The 22,496-nt window shown below is 50.4% G+C and overlaps 1 protein-coding gene across 1 annotated transcript; it reads left to right on the top strand.

The window, feature by feature from the left end:
• The first annotated feature begins 2,704 nt into the window (after positions 1-2,704).
• Acp7 (acid phosphatase 7, tartrate resistant (putative)) lies at positions 2,705-22,347 on the top strand. Its single transcript, XM_052179673.1, has 12 exons — positions 2,705-2,825; positions 14,350-14,550; positions 14,905-15,087; positions 16,057-16,180; positions 16,390-16,452; positions 16,553-16,667; positions 16,739-16,846; positions 16,953-17,010; positions 17,090-17,157; positions 17,265-17,336; positions 19,332-19,469; positions 22,282-22,347. The coding sequence occupies exons 1-12, from the start codon at positions 2,705-2,707 to the stop codon at positions 22,345-22,347; spliced, it is 1,317 nt and encodes a 438-aa protein (XP_052035633.1).
• Positions 22,348-22,496: the final 149 nt, after the last annotated feature.

The raw sequence follows: 22,496 nt of genomic DNA on the forward strand, positions 1-22,496 counted from the left end.
TGGACTACATTTCAACACCTCTCAATTAAAAAAAAAAATTCCACGCATGCGAACCCACGAAAATACAAACAAATTCACATATATACAATTAAATTGATGTAATAAAGAAATTGAAACAGACAAACAAACAAACCAACAAGCCAGGCATTGTGGCATGTGCCTGTAATCCTAGCGTTTGATAGGCTAAGTCAAGAAGATCAGGAGTTCCAGGCTGTCTATCCCCAGCTACCAAGTGAGTTCTAGGCTAGTCCCGATTACATAAAACCCTGTTTTCAAATAAACAAATGAAGACACACGTGTGTTTCCGTATGACACACTTGCTTTGAAAATATCTGGCTGTCTGTACCTTGGTGGGCTTTGCTTCTTTTGTAGCTCTGTGTGTTTATCCTATGCATGTAGGAACAGGATCAGCCAGGAGCCCCTGTAGTTTGCAGCAAGCGCCCTTTGCATGAAACCGGCTAAGAAGCTTCTGTTCTGGAAGGTCACCAGGAAAAAATAACAAGGAGAGGTTTTGATTGTGGCTGTCAGAGTAGGTGAGCCAGAAGCTGAAACTGATAGAGTTGTCTGTGGTGTTTTGCTTTAAGATAGGATCTTGCTAGGGAGGCCAGGAGTCCGAGACCAGCTCCTGGCCTCCCGGTCTAGCCTCCTACAGACTGGGATTCAGGGGCTGTATCACTACGACCAAGTGATTTATTTATTTTATTTTTGAAACAAGCTCTCACCCATCACTCTGTAGTCCTGGAACTCACTGCAGAGCAGGCTAGCTGGCTTTGAACTCACAAGGACCCTCTGCCTCCGGTGTGCTGGAGATAAACCTCGTGCCACACTAGTCCTAGACCCCAGTGATTTATCATTATTACGTTTTAAACTGTAATGAAGATTCTGGGAAGGGTAGGGAGTTCAAAAGTCCTAAAGACTGGGGACTCCCGTCCCGGAGTCCGGCTCCACACCCTCCACCTCCAAAGACCCAGACACTGTTTACAAAGCCAAGCCTCAGAGTCATCGCACAGAAAAAGGGGTGTAAGACAGAAAACCTCTTTTGCTGCCAAGAATGTGTCCGCGGCGGATCTGGGAAACCCAAAGAAAGCACTTTGCTGAAGGCCTCTTCAGCATCTAGACTGCTCAAATTCCGCTTGTTCCCACCTAGATTCGGGGGACGGGGTGGAGGGGGCTGGGGAGGGGAGGCGGGCTCTGGACTTGAACTTGGTTCTTAGGGTAGCACTCCGGGGTAGCGCCAGCCATCTCCTCCTTTTTACAGGTGAGAAAACAGGCTGCAGCGAGATTGAGCAACTGCGCCTAGGGCGCCGGGCTCACAAACGCCATTGTCATAAGGGCCTTTGGAGTTTGTGTTTTCCAGTATGCCCAGCGGGGGTCTGAGGGGGTGTCCCGGCTTTGGGAAGCAGGAAGGAGCTGAGAGGAAGGTGTGAGGGCTCGACGGGAATGGATGGGAACCCCGGGGTCGTGGCCTCCCTTGGGACTAAGGATGGGTTTCTGTCACCAGTGAGGCTCGGCAGCTGGGGCGGTGGGACATCTGGGGACAGGGCAGCCTTACCTGTCCCGGAGCAAACCTGTTGTCTGGTTCGAAGGTGGCGGAGTCCCATACTTTGCTGGGTCCCCTCTTTCTGCGCCCCACCCTGAGGGGGGCGTGAGGGTGGGCGTGGGGCGCCAGGGACCGGCCGGACCTGTGGGACTCGGGGCTCGGGCTGTCTGGGGAGCCCGTCACCTGAAGCAGCCGGCTCTTCCGGGGCTGGGACACCTGTGGGCGGCGGGAGCCTGTGTCCCTGCAAGCTCATAAATACTGCAGCGCATCGGTGGCCGAGAGGACCGTGAGGGCGGCTGGCGCGCCCCTGAGGGTGAGCCGGGGTCCCCTTCCCGATTGCGCCCCCCACCCCACGCCCCAGCTCTCGGCCTCCGGTGGGTGGACGGTTCCTTCAGACCCGAGGCACTTGCCCAGGTCCCGAGGGCAGGTGGCCTGAGCTGAGGAGAACCCGGGGTTCAGGCACATGCAGGTTCAGGGCTGGGGAGGCAGCTGGGCTGAGGATGGAGCCCCTGGAGGAGAGAGACCTGAAGGCAAGATGGGATGGATGCTGGGAAGAGGAATGAGGAGCCGCTCCAGGCAGGTGGAGCCGGAGTTGTCTGGTCCTGAGGAATACGTGGAAATCTGAGGATGAACTGGAGAGGCTGAGGGTACAGTGGGATGCTAAGAATTTGGGGGAATAGATCGATGAGGAAGGCAGAGATGTTGGGGATGGCGTCGTCAAAGACATCCGCGCACCCCCACCCCGCCCCCAGCCCCCGCCCGGGGACAGGAGCCTGGGCCGGAAGGGTTCAAACTCAGCTGCATTTCATCCCCGTCGTGCCATTGAGTCACACTAGGTTGCTCAGTTTCCTATATGTGACTAGGTTGGTGATGTCTGTCGCCACCACCTCACAGGAATGCTGCGAGGCCTCCTGGCATTAATCTATGCAAAGTGCTGGGCAGCGCGGCTCAGAAACCTCATTAGCTATTCTCTCACCAGCATCTCCTTCGCCACGCCCCTCAGAGACGTTTCTGTCATTCAGCCTTCTTCCCCCGCGGACATCCTGACAGACGACGGACAGACGGCCCTGCCTGGCATCGGTCCATTCTCCATCCTCTGTGGGACCCACCAACGGAGTCTGGTCACATCCCTGCGTCCCACCCCGCTTCCCACCGTCTCCTACCATGAGCCCCTTTCATGGAGGCTGGTTCTTCTTGTGTCTGCTCCTGCTTTTCTCTGTGGAAGTCCAGGGGACCCCAGAGTATCCTCGTGTTACACCAGAGCAAGTCCATCTGTCCTACCTGGGTGAGTGTCCTCGACCCCTCACCTCACTCTGCTGCTCCTTCTTCAGCCCTGAGGTCCTCTGCTGGGTGAAGGGCTCAGGAGAAGGCCAGGCTGGTGACTTGCCCTTCCAGCCTCAGTGGTGTGCCTCTGTGAAATGGGGTGTCAGTAGGCTCGCGTCCCCTTGTGTGGGTATGCGATGAGGGTAATCAGCTCATCACAAGCTACTGTGCTCCAGCTCTGAAGGACTGTCCTCCATCTCTGCCTTGCTATCTTATCTCAGGGCCTGGCATGTTATCACACTGACTTCTGAAACCAATTGTGGAAGAAGAATCCAGTAAATGATGGCGGGACGGAGGGGCAGGGCCACCTCTTTCTCCATCCCTCTTTTCTCTTTCTAGCAGAAGAAGGGTCCTTTCCCTCTCCTCTGGGTTTTGGAAATAGGTTCATGTAGCCCAAGCTAGCCTCAACTTTGCTTTGTAACCCAGGTTGACCTTGAGTTCCTAAACCTCCTGCTTCTATCTCCCAAGTGTTTGTTTTACACTTTTAGAAGTTTCTCACACTTGTAGCCCAGGATAGCCTGAAAGTCTCCCTGTACCTTCAGTGTTAGCCTGCAACTGGGGTTGCAGGAGTGAATGAACTACTGTCTGCTTTTTTCTTTTTCTTTTTCTTTTTCTTTTTCTTCTTTTCTCTCTCTCTCTCTCTCTCTCTCTCTCTCTCTCTCTCTCTCTCTCTCTCTCTCTCTCTCTCTCCTTTTTGAGACTAGGCCTTAGGGATTGAACCCAGGGCCTTGTGCGTGTGGGGCAAGCACTCCACCAAACTAAACTACACTCAGGCCATTTTTTTAAAAAGATTTATTTATTATTATTATATGTAAATACACTGTCTCTGTTTTCAGACACCCCAGAAGAGGGCATCAGATCCCATTACAGATGGTTGTGAGCCACCATGTGGTTGCTGGGAATTGAACTCAGGACCTTCAGGAGAGCAGTTGGTGCTCTTAACCGCTGAGTCATCTCTCCAGCTCAGGGCATTTTGAAAACATCTTGTCTATTAAGATAGAGTCTCCATCTGTAGCTCAGGCTAGCCTTGAATTCTCAATCCTCCTGTCTCAACCTTCCAAATTTTGGGATTTCAGGCATGAACCACTACTTCAGGATGGGAAGATCTTTTATTTATTAAGAGGTGATGGGAACAGGGTGAGGCGACTCTAATCCCAGGACTCAGAATATGAAGGCAATAGAATCAGGAGTTCAAGACCAGCTTTGGCTAATGAGAAAATCTGAAGTCAGCCTGGCCTACCAGAGACCCTGCCTCAGAATAAATGAATAGATAGGTAGGTAGGTAGGTACATACATACATACATGCATAGATGATACATACATACATACATAGATGATACATACATAGATACATACATACATAGATGATACATACATAGATACATAGATACATAAATACATAGATAGATAGATACATAGATAGATAGATAGATAGATAGATAGATAGATAGATACACAGACAGACAGACAGACAGAGGCAGCGGATGTATTAGCTCATTCCTCTATTCCCAACACTTGAGAAGTAGAAGCAGGTGGATTAGTTCAAAGCCAGCCTTGACTACCTAGTGAGCTTCAGGCTAGCCTGGGCTATATGAGATCCTGTCAAGAAAGAAAAGGAGGTGATGGGGCATATAGACTCTCTGTGTCCAGAGTGCCTGGGTTCAGGTCCCAGGTTTGTCACTCCATCTGACAAGGTGCACGGCCCCGAGGGCCAGTGGGGTACCAGGACCTTGGGGTGGGTGGGCGTTATGGGTTGCTGGTTGCTCTCTGTGGAGCCACAGGACTGAGCTCCGGGTGTGGAAGGGACGCTCCCACCCACTTTTGTATTAAAAGCGAGTATGCTGCCACAGATAACCACCAACCTGAGGGAGCTTTGGCTCATGTGTGGGGCTTCGTTTATGTGTGTGCTGATCTGTTTTGACTCAAAAAAAAAAAAAATCAAGACGGTGAGTTTCACAACATTTTCTTTAGAGATTTTATTAAATTACATGCATTTATTTATTTCATTTGTGTGTATATGCATGTGTATACCTACTGTGTGTGTATCTGTGTGTGTGTGTGTGTGTGTGTGTGTGTGTGTGACTGGTCAGAACTAGAGTCTCCATGTGAGAGAGAACGTGGGCTGCTTGCTGCTCTTCATCCCGAGCATCCTCTCCTCCTCTTACACTGCTTCCTCACTTCCCCGTCTCTCTTCTACTTTTGTGTTTTAAGATTTTATATATATGATATATGATGATGTATGATATAATGATTATTATATAGAATATAAGCTGTAGAATATTTTATATAGAATATATATACACAATAATATAGAAAATGTATATCATACAATATATGCATAATTTATAATAATAAAGTAGTATATATAATTAATATATATTTAACTCTGGATTCTACATATGAGAGGAAGTGTGATATTTTTCTGTCTCTCTCTCTCTCTGTCTTTATCTCTCTCTCTCTCTCTCTCTGATAAGTATGATAAGTATGGAGATATATATATATAATCTCACATCTCCATACTTATCATGTTAAAAATGAAAACCTAGGCCAAATATAATGCTATACACTTTTAATCCCAGCACTCAGGAGGCAGAGGAACCCAGATCTCTGAGTTTGAGGCCAGTCTGTTCTACATAGGAGGTTCCAAGCCAGCCAGGGCTGCATAGTGAGACTCTATCTTAAGAAAAGAAAGGGGCTGGAGAGATGGTTCAGCGGGTAACAGCACTGGCTGCTCTCCCAGAGGTCCTGAGTTCAATTCCCTGCAACCACATGGTGGCTCACCATGTGAATCTGATGCCCTCTTCTGGTGTGTCTGAAGACAGCTACACTTGAGGAGGGGGAGGAGGAGGAGGAGGAGGAGGAGGAGGAGGAGGAGGAGGAGGAGGAGGAGGAGGAGGAGGAGAGAAAACCAGCAGTTAGAGATAGCCCTGTAATCCCAGGACTCAGGAGGTGGAGGCAGGAGGATCGGGAGCGCCTGTGGTACTGAGCTGAAGACTAGACCAGGTTAGGCTGGGCCACGGGAGATCCTGCCCAGGAAGAGAAAGGACAGGGTTGGGGGAGCAGACAGACAGCTTGGCTTGGAGTTGAGTGGTGGAGTTCCTGACTGACAAATGTGACTGCTTGGGGCTCACCCCCAGCACTGGCAAAACCAGCTCCACATAGGAGAAATCAGCAGAACTCAGTGTAAATGACATTTGTATTGAATGAGAACGATTTCTTTGTTGTTGTTGTTTTGTTTTTGTTTTTGTTTTTTATTTTGGTTTTTTTGAGACAGGGTTTCTCTGTGTAGCCCTGGCTGTCCTGGAACTCACTCTGTAGACCAGGCTGGCCTCGAACTCAGAAATCCGCCTGCCTCTGCCTCCCAAGTGCTGGGATCACAGGCGTGTGCCACCACCGCCCAGTGAGAATGATTTCTACCAAAGAAGAAAGTTAATGAAGAATGCCATTGTTTCATGTTTAAAAATATGTTGTTGTTGTTGTTGTTGTTTTATTATCATCATCATGGGGTGGGGCCGAGGACAACTTGACAGAGTCGGTTCTCTCCTTCCTCTATGTGGGTCCTGGAGACTGGACTCCGGGCGGCAGGCTTGGCGGCAGGCATCTTTATCCACTGAGCCATCTGACCAGACCATAGTTTTAAATCTCCTTAAGTTTTTAAAGACTTTATTGCTCTGTGTGTGTGTGTGCGTACATGAGTGCATGTGTGTGTGTGTGGTGTGTGTGTGTGTGGTGTGTGTGTGTGTGCGCGCGTGCGTGAGTGCATGCGTGTGTGTGTGTGTGTGTGTGTGTGTGTGTGTGTGTGTGTGTGAAGAGAATCATAATGACTTGCGTGCTTTCAAGTCTCTCTCACTGGCTCCCTCCGTTCACCGTGTGGTTTCTGCGGCTCCACCGTGCCGCTCAGCTCAGCGCGGCAGCAGGCGACTTTAGCATTGGGCTGGCTCTTTAATGTCAGCCAGACTTTCTGCTGTATTTGTCTCCTGTTCAGTCTGTCTGGACCCACTGCTCTGGGTATATCGAGGACGGAAATGTCGTAGTTTGTGACAGTTGTGGCTTTTTTCTTGAAACTACACCAAAATGTGATTAAATGCTTGTTTCTGGTCGGCCCAAAAGGTACAACTTTTAACTTTGAAGTAATTTGAGACTTCTGGAGGAATTCCTGTGGTGGTAAAGCCCCGTGGGCCCTGCTGCACGTGCCTGCAGTCACAGTACTCTGAAGACTGAGGCAGGAGGTCACCGAGCTCAAGACCAGCCTAGCCTTGTCTCAAAAATGATAATAGTATTTAACCACAGCACCTGAGAGGTAGAGGCAGATGGATCTATGAGTCTGAGGTCAGCGTGGTCTATACAGTGTGGTCCAGGCTACGCAGGGCTACATAGTGAGACCCTGTCTCAATATACATAATTAATAATAACAGTAATATAGAGAGACTCACTCCACTGAGGTAGAGTCTAGCCATAGGTCATTCAACCTGGAATAATGATAATATTAACAGAGTCTACTATCTTTATTTAAAGATTTTAATTTAATTTATTTTTTCATGTTAGTTTTTTTTCTTTCAAAAATTTGGGCATGCTATATTTTGGATTCCAAAAATATATTTTGGATTCTGATTTATTTATTTATTTATTTATTGCTGTTTTGAGATACTCTTACTATGCAGCCCTAGCTGGCCTGTGAGTCACTATGTAGACCAGTCTGCCCTCAAACTCATAGAAATCTGCCTGCTTCTGTTCCCCAGGGGCTGGGATCAAAGGTCATGCTTTGTTGAATTCCTTATTTTTTTTTTTATAATTTAGTTTTTTACTGTTATGCGTATGAGTGTTTTACTTGTGTGTCTGTATGCCATGAGTCATCTCTGTGGAGGCCAGCAGAGGGCATCTGAGTTCCCACGCGTCAGCATGTGGGTGCTGCCAACTGAACCCAGGTCCTCTGGAAGAGCAGCGGTTCTCTTAACCACTGAGCCAATGCCCCAGGCCTCTGATAGCTTTTTACATCTGACATCTTAGAGACAGCATCTCATGCAGTTCACACTGGCTTTGAACTCTCTGTGCAGCCAAGAAAGGTAGCATCATAAGCAACAATGGTAGAATTATTTAAAGTTGAGGTGGCTGGAGAGATGGTTTAGTGGCTAAGAGCACTGGCTGTTCTTTCAGAGGACCTGGGTTCAGTTCTCAAGACCCACACACCAGTTCACAACCATCTGTAACTCCAGGTCCAGGGGACCCAGCACCCTCTTCTGACCTCTGTGAGGTCTCGGGCATGCATGTGCAACAGCGACGTACACACATGCCAACACTGACACACATACACAACACTGACACATATACACAACACTGACACATACACACAAGGTAAATATGAAAAAGAAAAATGTTAATTTTTTGACAGCTCAGTTATAGCTCTGTGGGTGGAACAGTTTCTCAGTCTGCACAGAGCCCAATGAAAAGAAGAAATAGAGCCAGGCATGGTTATGTGCACCCAAGTAATCCCAGCTACTCTGAGGCTGAGGCAGGAGACTTGCTAAACTCAGGAGCATGAAATCAGATTAGCTTCAAAGAAACCCCTGTAAAAACAAAAGGGAATCCGGTGTGGTAACACTGTGAGTTCCATCCAAGGCTACTGAATAAGCCCCTAACCCTAACAAAACAAGGCAAACACTGAAGGTGGAAATGGACACTGGGGACAATTCTGGTTAAACCTCAAGCCTCACTCAAATGTCCCCAGGTCACCACTAAGTTTAGTCACAACCCAGGATCTTATCTCCTATTGCTGCTTTGCCTGGATTTATGGCCCAGGCTGACCTCAAACTAGAAATCCTCCTGCCTCAGTTTCCTGAGTGCTGGGACTGCAAGGCCACACACCATCACACCCAGCACTTAAAACTGTTTTTTCTTTTGTGACTTTTGTATTTTCTGAGTATTGGTCAGTTATTTTGTAAAGTATCACTATGTTAGGTCTCTTTGCTATTGTTTCAAGGTTAGTACTAAGGTTGCATTTGTGGCAAGAAGATTGTGGCTGTGACTTTGTGTCCCTCTCTCTCCGCATGTGGTACCAGAGGGTCTGTGGTGTAGACCAGCCTATTGCTGCTGGACCCTGATTCATTGGCTGCTTGAGCCTATGCCTGCTGGGTCTATACACTGGAAAGCCTTTATTTGTTCCTTTGTAGCTAATGAATAGCTTGGGGAGAGATTGCTCAAGAAGATGCAAGTCCTGTTTCTCCACAAATTTTCACCCACTAGTTTTAGCATCCATCAGCGGCTCCTGCCTGCAGAAATTCTTAGTGCTGTGCCTGCCTAATTGGGACTTTTTAATTTTTTTATTCCCTCTTTCCATATATATGTATGATTAAAAAGAAAACTCCACCTCCCACATGCTTGCCAAGGGCTGTGCTATTGAGCTATCAGCCCCTCACTGGGGGATTCTAGGCAGGGCTCTACCCTGAGCCACGCCCCCAGCCCCTCACTGGGGATTCTAGGCAGGGCTCTACCCTGAGCCACGCCCCCAGCCCCTCACTGGGGGATTCTAGGCAGGGCTCTACCCTGAGCCACGCCCCCAGCCCCTCACTGGAGGATTCTAGGCAGGGCTCTACCCTGAGCCACGCCCCCAGCCCCTCACTGGAGGATTCTAGGCAGGGCTCTACCCTGAGCCACGCCCCCAGCCCCTCACTGGGGGATTCTAGGCAGGGCTCTACCCTGAGCCACGCCCCCAGCCCCTCACTGGGGGATTCTAGGCAGGGCTCTACCCTGAGCCACGCCCCCAGCCCCTCACTGGGGGATTCTAGGCAGGGGCTCTACCCTGAGCCACGCCCCCAGCCCCTCACTGGGGGATTCTAGGCAGGGGCTCTACCCTGAGCCACGCCCCCAGCCCCTCACTGGGGGGGGGATTCTAGGCAGGGGCTCTACCCTGAGCCATGACTCCAGTTGTTCTTTCCATCTAATTAAAATTTTAGTGTTAGGAAGAGCTGTCCCTCCCTCCTGCCTATTTCATTCATTCCTTTAGACAATTATTTCATTCCGCCACAGATTTGTGAATATTTCTTTAATTCTCTGGGTGAAAATCCAGTACTATCATTGCTTATTGCTGTTCACAATGCCCCAGATTTGGTCTCTTGGAATTTGTTTGCATTGGCTTGGGGTGTGTGTGTGTGTGTGTGTGTGTGTGCTGCAGATACCAGTGGTAGAACACTTGCTTAATACATCCGACACTGTGAGTTAGTTCCCTCTGTGCTTGAAAAGAAAACTCCTGCTCCCTGCCTCACTTTGAGGAGAACGATTGCCTAGCTGACTGCACTTCCGTAGCCTGTTGTCACCAGCCTCGCGAATCCATCAAGGCGCTGTTTACCGTGCAGTTTTGTTTCCCACTCTCTTCAGTGTGTCGATGTTATTTGTAGCCATATGCTTGTGTAAAGGAGTATATGTGTGTTTGTGTGTGTGTGTGTGTGTGTGTGTGTGTGTGTGTGTGAGAGAGAGAGAGAGAGAGAGAGAGAGAGCGCGCCCTTCTGTGCGGCCTCAGTACGGGTGAGCAGTGGCCTCGGAGCCCTACATTCCCGTGTGTCTTTATGGTTTTTGTCTCGGACCCTCACTCACCCCGTAGTCCAGGCTGATCTCAGACTCGTGAGCCTCCTGTGTCAGCTTCCCGAGTGGACGGCTCACAAGTGCGCACCACCATGTCCAGCTCACATAGATCTCTCCTCCTCCCTCCCTCTCAGCCCTTCCCTTCCTTCCTTCTCCCTCCTCCCCTCTCTCCCTCCTTTCCTGCCTTCCTCTCTCCCCCCTCTCTCCTTCTCTCACTTCCTTCCTTTCTACCCTGCCAGCTGGGCAGTGGTGGCGCACGCCTGTAATCCCAGCACTTGGGAGGCAGAGGCAGGAGGATTTCTGAGTTCGAGGCCAGCCTGGTCTACAGAGTGAGTTCCAGGACAGCCAGGGCTACACAGAGAAACCCTGTCTCGAAAAACCAAATCCAAAAACAAACAAACAAACAAACAAACAAACAAAAAAGAAAGAAAGAAAGAAAGAAATTGGCCTGCTTTTGCCTCCCAAGCGCCACCGCCGACCAGCTCTCTCCTTCCCCCACTTCTTCCCTCCCTTTTCTCCTCCCTCTCTCCTTCTCTCCACTTCTGTCACTTCCTCTCTCCTTCCTTTTCTCTCTTCCTCCCCACTCCCACCTCCTTCCTCTTTCTTGTGGTCAGGCTGTCCCTGCTTTGCCAGGGCTGGCCTCACACCAGCCGTCCTCCAGGCTGCCTCCCACGGCCTGGCTCACGGATGTGCTTCCCATCAGTCGCCCGTTCTTTCGGACTTCTGGTAGCCGAATCCATGTCCTTAATGTTACAGTTTCCCTTGATATCTTTACTTCTTCTTGTTCCATTTGTTGTTTGGAGATAGCTGCCCTGGAACTCACTGTGTGGCCTGGCCTGGCTTTGAACTTACGGAATTACAGGCCTCCTCCCCACCCCAGCTCTGTGTGGTATTTTGTTTATTACTCGTGTGTGCCTGGGGGGGGGGGGGATGCACCTGTGTGGAGATGAGAGGAGAGCTTGCAAGAGTTGATGTCTCTCCTTCCACCTTGGGCTCCCAGGGTTGAACTCAAGTGCTTGGGCTTCACAGCGAGTGTTTAGACCAACTGAGCTTTACAGGGTTTCTCTGTGTAACCCTGGCTGTCCTGGAACTCACCTGTGGACCAGGCTGGCCTCGAACTCACAGAGATCCTCCTGCCTCTGCCTCAGGAGTGCTGGAATTAAAGGCATACAATAACTCTTTTTTTAGAAAAAGAATTATTTATTTACTTTTTGTGAGTACACTCTCACTATCTTCAGATACACCAGAAGAGGGCGTCAGACCTCATTACAGATGGTTGTGAGCCACCATGTGGTTGCTGGGATTTGAACTCAGGACCTCCGGAAGAGCAGTCAGTGCCCTTAACCACTGAGCCATCTCTCCAGCCCCTGTGTTGCTTGATTCTTGATTTGAGAATCTGAGTTGCATGTTCTTCTTCTGAAGCCTCTCTTAGTCTTAAGAGTTCTTTTACTTTTTAATAATATCTATGTTTGTCTTGCAAAAGGAAGGAAGGAAGGAAGGAAGGAAGGAAGGAAGGAAGGAAGGAAGGAAGGAAGGAAGGAAGGAAGGAAGGAAGCATATATAGAGAGAAGCCAGGTGTGATGGTATGTACCTTTCTTTAATCTAGCACAGAGGGAACAAGGACAGATGGATTTTTAATTTAAGTCCAGCCTGGTCTACCTAGCAAGTTTTAGGCCAGTGAAGGTTGAACAGTGAGAGATGGTCAAGAAGAAGAAGGAGGAGGAGGAGGAGGAGGAGGAGGAGGAGGAGGAGGAGAGAGAGAGAGAGAGAGAGAGAGAGAGAGAGAGAGAGAGAGAGAGAGAGAGAGAGAGAATATGAATTAAAGAACCTGACCTGTGCTACAAAAAGCCACCGTGGTAGAGCCAGGCATAGTGACTGACGGCTGTCACCCGAGTGGAGGCAGTTCCAATGGCAGTTCAAGGCCATTCTGGACAACATAGCAGTTGCCAAGCTAACCTGGCAAGGAAGGAGCCCCTGTCCTTCCCTGCAGACAGTGAATTTCACCTTTCCTGCTGCCCCTCAGCTGCCCTCTGTCCTCCATTGTTGACCTGACCCCAGATCCCTGTCTGGAGCTCTCGGATGATGTCATGACAGTGCAATGCTGGCTGCAGGCCAACACCGCAGAGAAGAAAAGAGGGACATTGACTCAGCCCGTAAACCCCAATGCGTGGGACATTGTCGCAAGTTCTTTGCCTAAGGTTGTCCCTCCTAGTCACCAAAGATGGCTGCCAGGGCATTCTGAGGATGCCAAACCTTGGAAGTTCCAGTCATCCCCACCCCCACACAAAGGCACAAAACCGTAATAGTGTTTGCACAGAGGCTCTGGCCCACTGTAAGTCACCTCTTGGTGACTCGGTGCTCAACACAGTAGACTGGGAAGTGGCTATTGATGACTCGGTGCTCAACAGGGTAGACTGGAAAGCAGCTATTGCATTGTGATGTTTCTTTGTTTGGCCTTAATTAGTTCATATTAATTATACATCATAAGCTTCATAATGACACTTTCTTTTTTCTTTCCCTTTCTTTTCATTTATCTATTTTGGTGTGTGTGTGTGTTTAAGATTTATTTCTTTATTTTATGTATGTGAGTACACTGTAGCTGTCTTCAGACACACCAGAAGAGGGCATCAGATCCCATTACAGATGGTTGTGAGCCACCATGTGGTTGCTGGGAACAGAACTCTGGTCCTCTGGAAGAGCAGCCAGTGCTTCAAAGTCCTGAGCCGTCTCTCCAGGCCCCTGCTTTGGTTTTTTGAAACATGGTCTCCCTGTGTAGCTCTGGCTGTTCTGGAATTCCATCATAGACCACATTGGCCTTAAAGTTCGAGATCCACCTGCCTGTGCTCCGAGTGCTGGGACTATAGGCGTGTGTCGCTTATAATGCCATTTCATGCACGTGTACAATGTATTTGGATCACACTCACCCACCACTCTCCATCTCCTGTTCTATCCCCACCTCCGCTGGTCCCCGTCCTCTTCCAAGTAGTCTTTCTCCTATCTTTATGTCTTTTGGACATTTGTGTGTGTATGAACATGTGTGTGTGCATGTGTGTGTGTTAGTGTGTATTCACAAGTGTGTGCATATCTCTATGTGCACCTGTGTGTGCACATGCATGTGTGTGTGCACATGTTTGTGTGTGCATGAATGTTGTTTGTGTGTGTGTGTGTGTGTGTCTGACCCTGCGAGTTTCTTTAGGGTCGTTGGCCCCTGGCTCCGCCCAGGAGCATGGGTGAAGGGTTATTTGCAGGAGCGTGAGAAGAATGTAGATCTTTAGGGACAGGTTTGGCCTGAGGGTGAGGCCCTCTCTCCTTCATGTTTGATTCTTTTTCTTTTTCTTTTTTTTTTCTTTTTCTTTTTCCTTTTTTAAGTTTTAAACAGAGCCTTGCTATGGAGCCCAGGTTAGCTCAGAATTTGTTATATAGTCAAGGCTGACCTAGAAATTCCAATTCTCCTGCCTCAGTCTCCTGAGAACTGTTAGGTGATGCTGGATTTGGACCAAGAGCTTTGTGCCTTCCTCTTTCAGGATTAAAAATCACCCAGCTGAAAGGACAACTTTTGTAAGCCATGTAGACCTTGGGGATGGAACTCAGGTCATAAGGATTGAGCCATTTTGATAACCTGTTTCTCTCCTGAGGATTTTCAACTCATAGTTGGTTGACTTCCAGGACCTGGAACCTAGGCTACAACCTGTCAATTGTATTTGTACACATCCATGTGTCCACACAACCTTGTAGGATAAATAACCCTATTCCGTTTCACAGAAGGGGAAACTGAGGCTGTGGGGAGGGGCGCGAAGCCACTCCCAAGGGAAGCCAGCTTGGACATAGCAGAGGGGCTGGACTGAACGGCAGCTTCTAAGTGTCACCCGGTTCCTGCTGTTCAGGCTCCTCTCTGGTTCCTCTCTCCCCAGGCGAGCCAGGCACCATGACTGTGACCTGGACCACGTGGGCTCCAGCCCGGTCTGAGGTGCAGTTCGGCATGCAGCTGTCTGGTGCGCTCCCATTCCGTGCCCATGGCGCAGCCAGCGCCTTCGTGGACGGAGGAGTTCTGCGGCGCAAGCTCTACATCCACCGTGTGACGCTGCGGAAGCTGCTGCCGGGAGCCCAGTACGGTGAGAGGACTGGGGGTGGGCAAGAGGGAGAATGTTCTAGAAGTCTTTGAGACCTGTGGCTGAGGCTGGGCTGGCGGCTCATCTGTGTGGGACAAGGGATATGAGACCCTTGACTAGGTGACACAGGCACTTGGGAGGAGGCAGGAAGATTCGAAATTCCAGGTTATCCTGCACTACATAAAAAGTTAGGGATTAGCCTGGGCTACCTGAGATGTCTTTGATGGTGATGATGATGATGATGACGACGCCCCTTGTGTTTCCTCCCTCTCCAGCGGCCTGAGTGTAGGGCCTTGTGGGAAGGTCCTGCTCCCTGCCTCCCCACCTGACAGAGGTCTGTTTTCTTTCTTCCCTCAGTTTACCGTTGTGGCAGCTCTCAGGGCTGGAGCCGACGGTTCCGATTTACAGCCTTGAAGAATGGAGTCCACTGGAGCCCCCGCCTGGCTGTGTTTGGGGACATGGGGGCTGACAACCCGAAGGCCCTGCCCAGGCTACGGAGGGACACGCAGCAGGGCATGTTTGATGCCGTTCTCCATGTGGGTGAGGCACCGGCGAGGGTGCGCCTGAGGCTGGCGGGCTGGGCGCCCATCATCCTTGTGCTCAAGCTGGGGCTGGGGTGGCTCTGAAGGGACAGGGCTAGGGACTGAGGGTGGGAGCCAAGGCTGGTCCCGGATGTGAGGTCCCTAGAGAGTCCAGCATTGACTTTCTATTTTTTATTATTGTTTTTAGAGGTGAGGCTCATTCAGAATACACAGAAATGTTATAATAAATTAAGATGAGTAGGCATGCTAACGAGTCTGTAATCCCAGCAGTGGATATGCTGAGGCAGGAGAGTTGCCCAGAATTTAATGCTAGTCTGAACAGCTTAGTAAGAGCTTTAAAACAAAACAAAACAAAACAAAACAAAACAAAAACAAAAACAAAACCAAGGGCTTTAGAACATAATTCAGTGGCAGAGCCCCTGCCTAGAATCCCCCAGTGAGGGGCTGGGGCGTGGCTCAGTGGCAGAGCCCCTGCCTAGAATCCCCCAGTGAGGGGCTGGGGCGTGGCTCAGTGGCAGAGCCCCTGCCTAGAATCCCCCAGGGAGGGGCTGGGGGCGTGGCTCAGTGGTAGAGCCCCTGCCTAGAATCCCCCAGTGAGGGGCTGGGGCGTGGCTCAGTGGCAGAGCCCCTGCCTAGAATCCCCCAGTGAGGGGCGGGGGTGTGGCTCAGTGGTAGAGCCCCTGCCTAGAATCCCCCAGTGAGGGGCTGGGGCGTGGCTCAGTGGCAGAGCCCCTGCCTAGAATCCCCCAGTGAGGGGGCTGGGAGCGTGGCTCAGAACTGAAGCATCTTTGCCTAACATTCAGAATATCCTGGGCTCAATCTCTAGCAATTAAAAAAAAAAAAAGTCAAACAAAATCGGCACCAAACTAGACTTAGCCGTTTTGTTCAGGCTGCTCCTAGGAGCGGGTGTGAGGTAGGGATCAGGACCCCCGAGGTCTCACTCTCTCCCGTTCCTTCTCTCCCCCAGGGGACTTTGCATACAACATGGACCAGGACAATGCTCGCGTTGGGGACAGGTTCATGAGGCTCATTGAGCCGGTCGCTGCCAGCCTGCCGTACATGACGTGCCCTGGGAATCACGAACAGCGCTAGTGAGTGTGGAAGGCTGCACAGGAGCGCAGAGGCCTGATTAGTGAAAACAATCAAGTCCTCCCTAGAGTCTCACTTAAATCCTTATGCTGCAGTGCCTCTTCTGTGGTAGAAAATCGGGAGCCAGGCTGTGGCTTGAAAGTTTAGAGGCAGGAAAAGTCGGCTGCATCCAGGCCCTTACCCCTTGTTCTGTATATTTCCTTTTTTCCAGCAATTTCTCTAACTACAAGGCTCGCTTTAGCATGCCGGGGGACAATGAAGGCTTGTGGTACAGGTAACGAGGAGGGGTCTGGGGTATTGGACTGACGATCCAATCTGAAGGATGGATGATGCAGAGTCTTCTGATCGCGACTCTCGCCCTTTGACCCCTGTAGCTGGGACCTGGGTCCTGCCCATATCATCTCGTTCTCCACGGAGGTGTACTTCTTCCTGCACTATGGTCGTCACCTGGTTGAGAAGCAGTTCCGTTGGCTGGAGAAGGACCTCCAGGTAGGCCCAGGTGTGAGCCCCGCCCTGCTCTCTCCGCCTGTCGCCTCCCTCACTCTGGTCTCCTTCTCTAGAAAGCCAATAGGAATCGGGAGGCCCGGCCGTGGATCATCACGATGGGTCATCGGCCTATGTACTGTTCCAACGCGGACCTGGATGACTGCACAAGGCACGAAAGCAGGGTGAGGCCCCTCTCCCGGGCAGCGGCGGTGGGACTGGGAGTGGGAGGGTAGGGGAGGGGGGTGGGCCCAGGCTTCTCCTCACCTCCCGGCTCGCTCATCCCACCAGGTCCGCAAAGGCCTCCAGGGCAAGCTGTTTGGGCTAGAGGACCTTTTCCACAAATACGGTGAGTGACCCTGAGGGGTCCCCCGGCCCCACCTCTCTCCACCCAGGAGCCAGCCTGCTCACGGCTCTTTCCGCCTTAGGTGTCGACCTGGAGTTCTGGGCTCACGAACACTCCTACGAACGACTGTGGCCGATTTACAACTACCAGGTGAGGCCCGACGAGGACTCAGGGCCAGGAGGCCGATGCTCATGCGGTCAGACCCTCCCCAGGGCCTGACCGTCCGCCACCCACCCCCACTCTGTCTCTTCCTCTAGGTATTTAATGGCAGCCTGGAGAGGCCCTACACCAACCCTCGAGGCCCCGTTCACATCATTACGGGATCTGCGGTGAGCAGGTGGGAAGGGCCTAGTCTAGGCGTGCAAGGCATGATGGTAGCAATCGCCATGGCGTGCTGAGCTGGGATACTGGGTGTTGCTGATGGCGGGTCCATCAGACAGAGCAGGCACCAAGGCTCCGTTAGGGAACGCGATGGGAAAAAAACAGTGGTTGGAAGCCCTGTGTGGTACATGCTGGTGTTACGTGCTGCTAACTCTAACATTCAGGAGACGGAGGCCAGGGGATTGCTCTGAGTTTAAGGCCACGTGGTGAATTCTGGGCTAGCCTGGGCTACAGTGTGAGACTTTATCTCAAATAAACTAAACAGGACCAGAAAGATGTCTCAGTGAGTAATTGTACTCGGTGTCACACCTGATGGCCTGAGTTCAATTCCCAGGACTCAAATGTGGAAAGAATAACACATAGACACACACACACACTCACACACACACAACAGCAACAACAACAACAACAATAATAAATCCAAAACCACAAAACAAAGCGAGCCATCATGGCTGCCTGTACTCTTGGGAAGTAGAAGCGGGAGGGACAGGAATTCAGGGACGTCCCTGCTACAGAGAAAATTTGACACCATGGGACTTACATGAGACCCAGGACAATGAGCCGGAGAGAGGCTCGGTGGTTGAGAGTGCCTGCTGCTCTGTAGAGGACCAGGGTTCGATTCCCCGTACTTACTTCAGGCAGTTGTGAGCTGACTAAGACATACACATATGAGACAGAGACAGAGAGACAGAGAGACAGAGACAGAGAGACAGAGACAGAGAGACAGGCAGGGGCCAAGCTAGCAAACAATTTGTGTTTTGGGGTTCATTCACTGTAAAGCCCATTCTTTCTTTCTTTCTCTTTCTTTCTTTCTTTCTTTCTTTCTTTCTTTCTTTCTTTCTTTCTTTCTTTCTTTCTTTCTTTCTTTCTTTCTTTCTTTCTCTTTCTTTCTTTCTTTCTTTCTTTCTTTCTTTCTTTCTTTCTTTCTTTCTTTCTTTCTTTCTTTCTTTGGTTTCTCTGTATAGCCCTGGCTGTCCTGGAACTCACTCTGTAGACCAGGCTGGCCTTGAACTCAGAAATCTGCTTGCCTCTGCCTCCCAAGTGCTGGGATTACAGGTGTGCACCACCACTACCTGGCAATCTTGAGCTTTTTAAATGACATATTTATTTATATTATTTTATGTGTATGTGTGTTTTGCCTGCATATGTGTGTGTGTATCCCATGAGTATACAATATCTGAGGGTGTCGGATCCTCTGAAACTAGAGTTACAGACTGCTGGGAGCTGCCGTGTGTGTGTGTGTGTGTGTGTGTGTGTGTGTGTGTGTTGGAAACAAAACCCAGGTCCTCTGCTGCAAGGGCAGCCAGTACTCTTAACCACCAAGCCCCTGACCATGAACTTCTGATCCTCTTGCCTCCACCTCTGATGTGCTGCAATTACAAGGCACGGCAATTACCACCATGTCTGGTTTTATGGTGTGCTGGGGTTGAACGTGGGATGCTGTATATGTTGGGTGAGCATTTCATCCCCTGCCCGTTTTTTTTTCCGGTCTCTGTTTTTTCATTTATTTATTTTTGTGTGGGGGTGCACAAGTGTCGGGGTTCACGTGTGGAAATCAGAGGACACCGTGCTAGAGTGGTTCTCTGCTTTCACCACGCAGTCTCTGGGGACCAAACTTAGGTTGTTAGGCTTGGAAGTAAGTACCTTGATCTGCTGGGCCATCTCGCCAGTTTGCAGTTTATTTTCAAGACAGGGTCTCACTCTGTAATCCAGGCTGGTCAGGACCAGACTATGTAGACCAGGCTGGCCTTGAACTTGGTGATCCTCCTGTAACAACCTCCCAACTGCTGCCATTGATGGCTTATAGGCAAACTGTAACTGACATTTTCTTGGAATGTGTTTTTTTGCTCTGTGTGTGTGTGTGTGTGTGTGTGTGTGTGTGTGTGTGTGCGCACGCACGCGCGCGCGCGTCCTGCACGTGTCTGACTGTCTGGCTTCCACAGGGTTGTGAAGAGCTGCTGACGCCCTTTGTCAGGAGACCCAGACCGTGGAGCGCGGTGCGTGTGAAGGAGTACGGCTACACTCGGATGCACATCCTGAACGGCACCCACATGCACATCCAGCAGGTGTCCGATGACCAGGTCTGTTGGGGGCTCACTGCGTAACCAGCCGCACAGCTTAGCACAGGGTGTGTGGAACAGAGTGGTTAAAATCACGCTGCTCATCGGAGCATGACCTTTAATTCCAGAGCTCAAGAGGCAGAGGCAGGAAGGTCTGTGAGTTAAAGGCCAACCTGGTCTACAGAGCAAGTTGCATGAGAGCCTGGACTACACAGAGAAACCCTGTTTTGGAAACAAAACAAATCAATAAACTGGGTATGGTGGTGCATAGCTAAAATCTTGAGAAACTGAGGCAGAGGAACTGGGATCATAGCTCAGAGGTAGAGCCTCTGCCTAGAATCCCCCAGTGAGGGGCTGGGGGCGTGGCTCAGCGGTAGAATCCCTGCCTAAAATCCCCCCAGGGAGGGGCTAGGAATGTGGTTCAGTGGTAGAGCCCCACCTAGAATCCTCCAGGGAGGGGCTGGGGGGTGGCTAACATGTTGTGAGGCCCTAGGATTAATCCCTAGGTCTGAAAAAGAACAACACAACACGCAAAATAAAGAGTTGGGAGGATGAGGCTGTAGGGCCTGGACTTCAAGGCCAGCTGGGCTCCACAGGTGCCCTGTGCTTGCTACGAGCCTCTTTGTCCTTCAGTTTTCATATCTGTGAAATGGGATCTACCACGGCTTCTAATACACAGGGTGACGTGCTCACGTAATAACAGCCATAAAGGGCAGAGAACGGAACCTGGCGATGGGACATGAGTGTTTGTCACTTTGAAGCAGGAGAAAGATTGGGAGGCTCATGGGAGTGAGGCAGATGCATGTACCGTGGTCTGAAGGATAACAGTCCAGGTCGTGTGCGCGTGCATCTCTGCACATGGAGGACAGAAGAGGGCGGTCAGTTAATTTCCTCTATACCTCGCTGAACATGAAGCTAAGCTGGCAGTTAGCAAACCCCGGTGTCCTCCTGTCTCCACGTCTCTTGGAGACTACATTACAGACACACAGAGGAAAACAGGCTTTTGCCAGGTGGTGGTGGCTCATGCCTGTAATCCCAGCACTTGGGAGGCAAAGGCAGGCAGATTTCTGAGTTCGAGGCCAGCCTGGTCTACAGAGTGAGTTCCAGGACAGCCAGGGCTACACAGAGAAACCCTGCCTCGAAAAAAACAAATCCAAAAAAAAAAAAAAAAAAGAAAAGAAAAGAAAGAAAGAAAGAAAGAAAGAAAGAAGGAAAACAGGCTTTTCATTTGAATGCTAAGACCTCCAAATCCAAACTTCATGAAGATGGAGCAAATGTCCCTAACCCTTGAGCCATCTCTCCAGTCCCACCCCTGGCTCTATGTGGTCCAGGGGATCTGAACTCAGGTCCTCACTGTGATGATGATGATGATGATTATTATTATTATAGCCAGCTAGGTGTGGTAGTGTACTTGCAAGCCAGGAATATCAGAATATAAATTTGAGACAAGCCCGGGCTTCCCAGCTAGACATTGTCTCAAAAAGAAAAGAACAAAACACCAAGATAAAATAAAAGAGTTTGGTGAGCACGGCTGTGGTGCTCCAGGCATGCGACTGGGTTGCCTTGTACTGTGTTGTCAGTTTACCCTCACAGTGTGACCCCACAGGGTCTTTCTGTTTCGCAGCTGAAGGAACCTGAGCTCAGAGAGGGCAATGCTTTTCCCAGGGTCTCACGGGCTCCAGACAGCAGAGCTGTAATCTGACCCACAGGCTACACTCTCAGCACGTGCAGCCGTCATTTCTGAGCAGTGCACGCACGCTCGCAGGTTTCCGTTACCCTTGTCTCTGTGGTCCCAGAAGCTCCACGGCTATCTTTACTGTTCCTCTGATCTGCACAACAAGGCAGCTGGCAAAAGGTCGTGTGCAGAAGGCAAGACAGATCCTGAGGACACTGGAGTGCAGGCAGGCTCCCGACCACATGTTCCAGATGAGGTGGTGTGCGGCCCACGTGTAGGGCGATCGTGTATCAAACGTGCTGTTCTGGGTTTGATCCTCAGCACTACATAAATGGCGGCTGGCACCCGTAAGCCCAATGCCTAAGAGAGTAGAAGGGACAGTCGAAGTCATCTGGGTGCACTAGGAATTCAAGCACAGCCCTAGTATGTGAAATTCTATCTCAAAACTAAAACCAGCCGGGCGGTGGTGGCGCACGCCTGTAATCCCAGCACTCTGGGAGGCAGAGGCAGGCGGATTTCTGAGTTCGAGGCCAACCTGGTCTACAGAGTGAGTTGCAGGACAGCCAGGACTATACAGAGAAACCCTGTCTCGAAAAAACCAAAAAAAAAAAAAAAAAAAAAAAAACTAAAACCAAAACCAACCAACCCACCAAAGAAGCAAAAAGCCCGTCATCCCTCAGCAATCGCAGGTTAGAACTGTCTCAGGCCGGAAGTTACGATTCCTATTCTTACCAAGCCCAGGCTGACCCCTAAGCGCTGGCATTACACGTGGGTGCCTGTACAACACACACCACGGTTCCTGGCTTTGCCATGGCTTTTCTTTTCTCTTTTTTGGGGGGTGGTGGTAGTTTGAGACGGGGTCTCTCTGTGTAGCCCTGGCTATCCTAAAACAGTTTGCTCTGTAGAACAGACTGGCTGTTCAAACTCACAGAGATCCACCTGCCCCTGCCTCCTGAGTGCTGGGATTAAAGGCGTGGTCCACCACACAGGGCCCTCATCTAGACTTTTCAAATGAGGAAAACTGAGGTCCAGAGAGATGTAGGAACGCTTCCAAGGTCACCCACCCTTAAGGCAGCAATGGGATTTGAATCGGGCTAGCCGGCCTCACACCAGATTTTCCTTTCTCACTGACCCTGCCCCCATTTCTGACCTTCACAGGATGGGAAGATTGTGGATGACATCTGGATAGTTAGACCTTTGCTTGGCCGGATGACGTACCACTAAGACTGGGGTGCCCCTCGTGAAGACACTTTGCTGCTGTGACCAGGCTGTACCTTGGCCTGGGGAGGGAGTCAGGGCAGGATCCCACCCCCCACCCAGAAGCCTGAGGGCACAGCTTTGAGAAAGGCCAGACAGCTCTTGCCTCCTGGAGA

This window comes from Apodemus sylvaticus, chromosome 1 (assembly GCF_947179515.1).
Source record: "Apodemus sylvaticus chromosome 1, mApoSyl1.1, whole genome shotgun sequence".
In the NCBI taxonomy this organism is placed as follows: Eukaryota; Metazoa; Chordata; class Mammalia; order Rodentia; family Muridae; genus Apodemus; species Apodemus sylvaticus.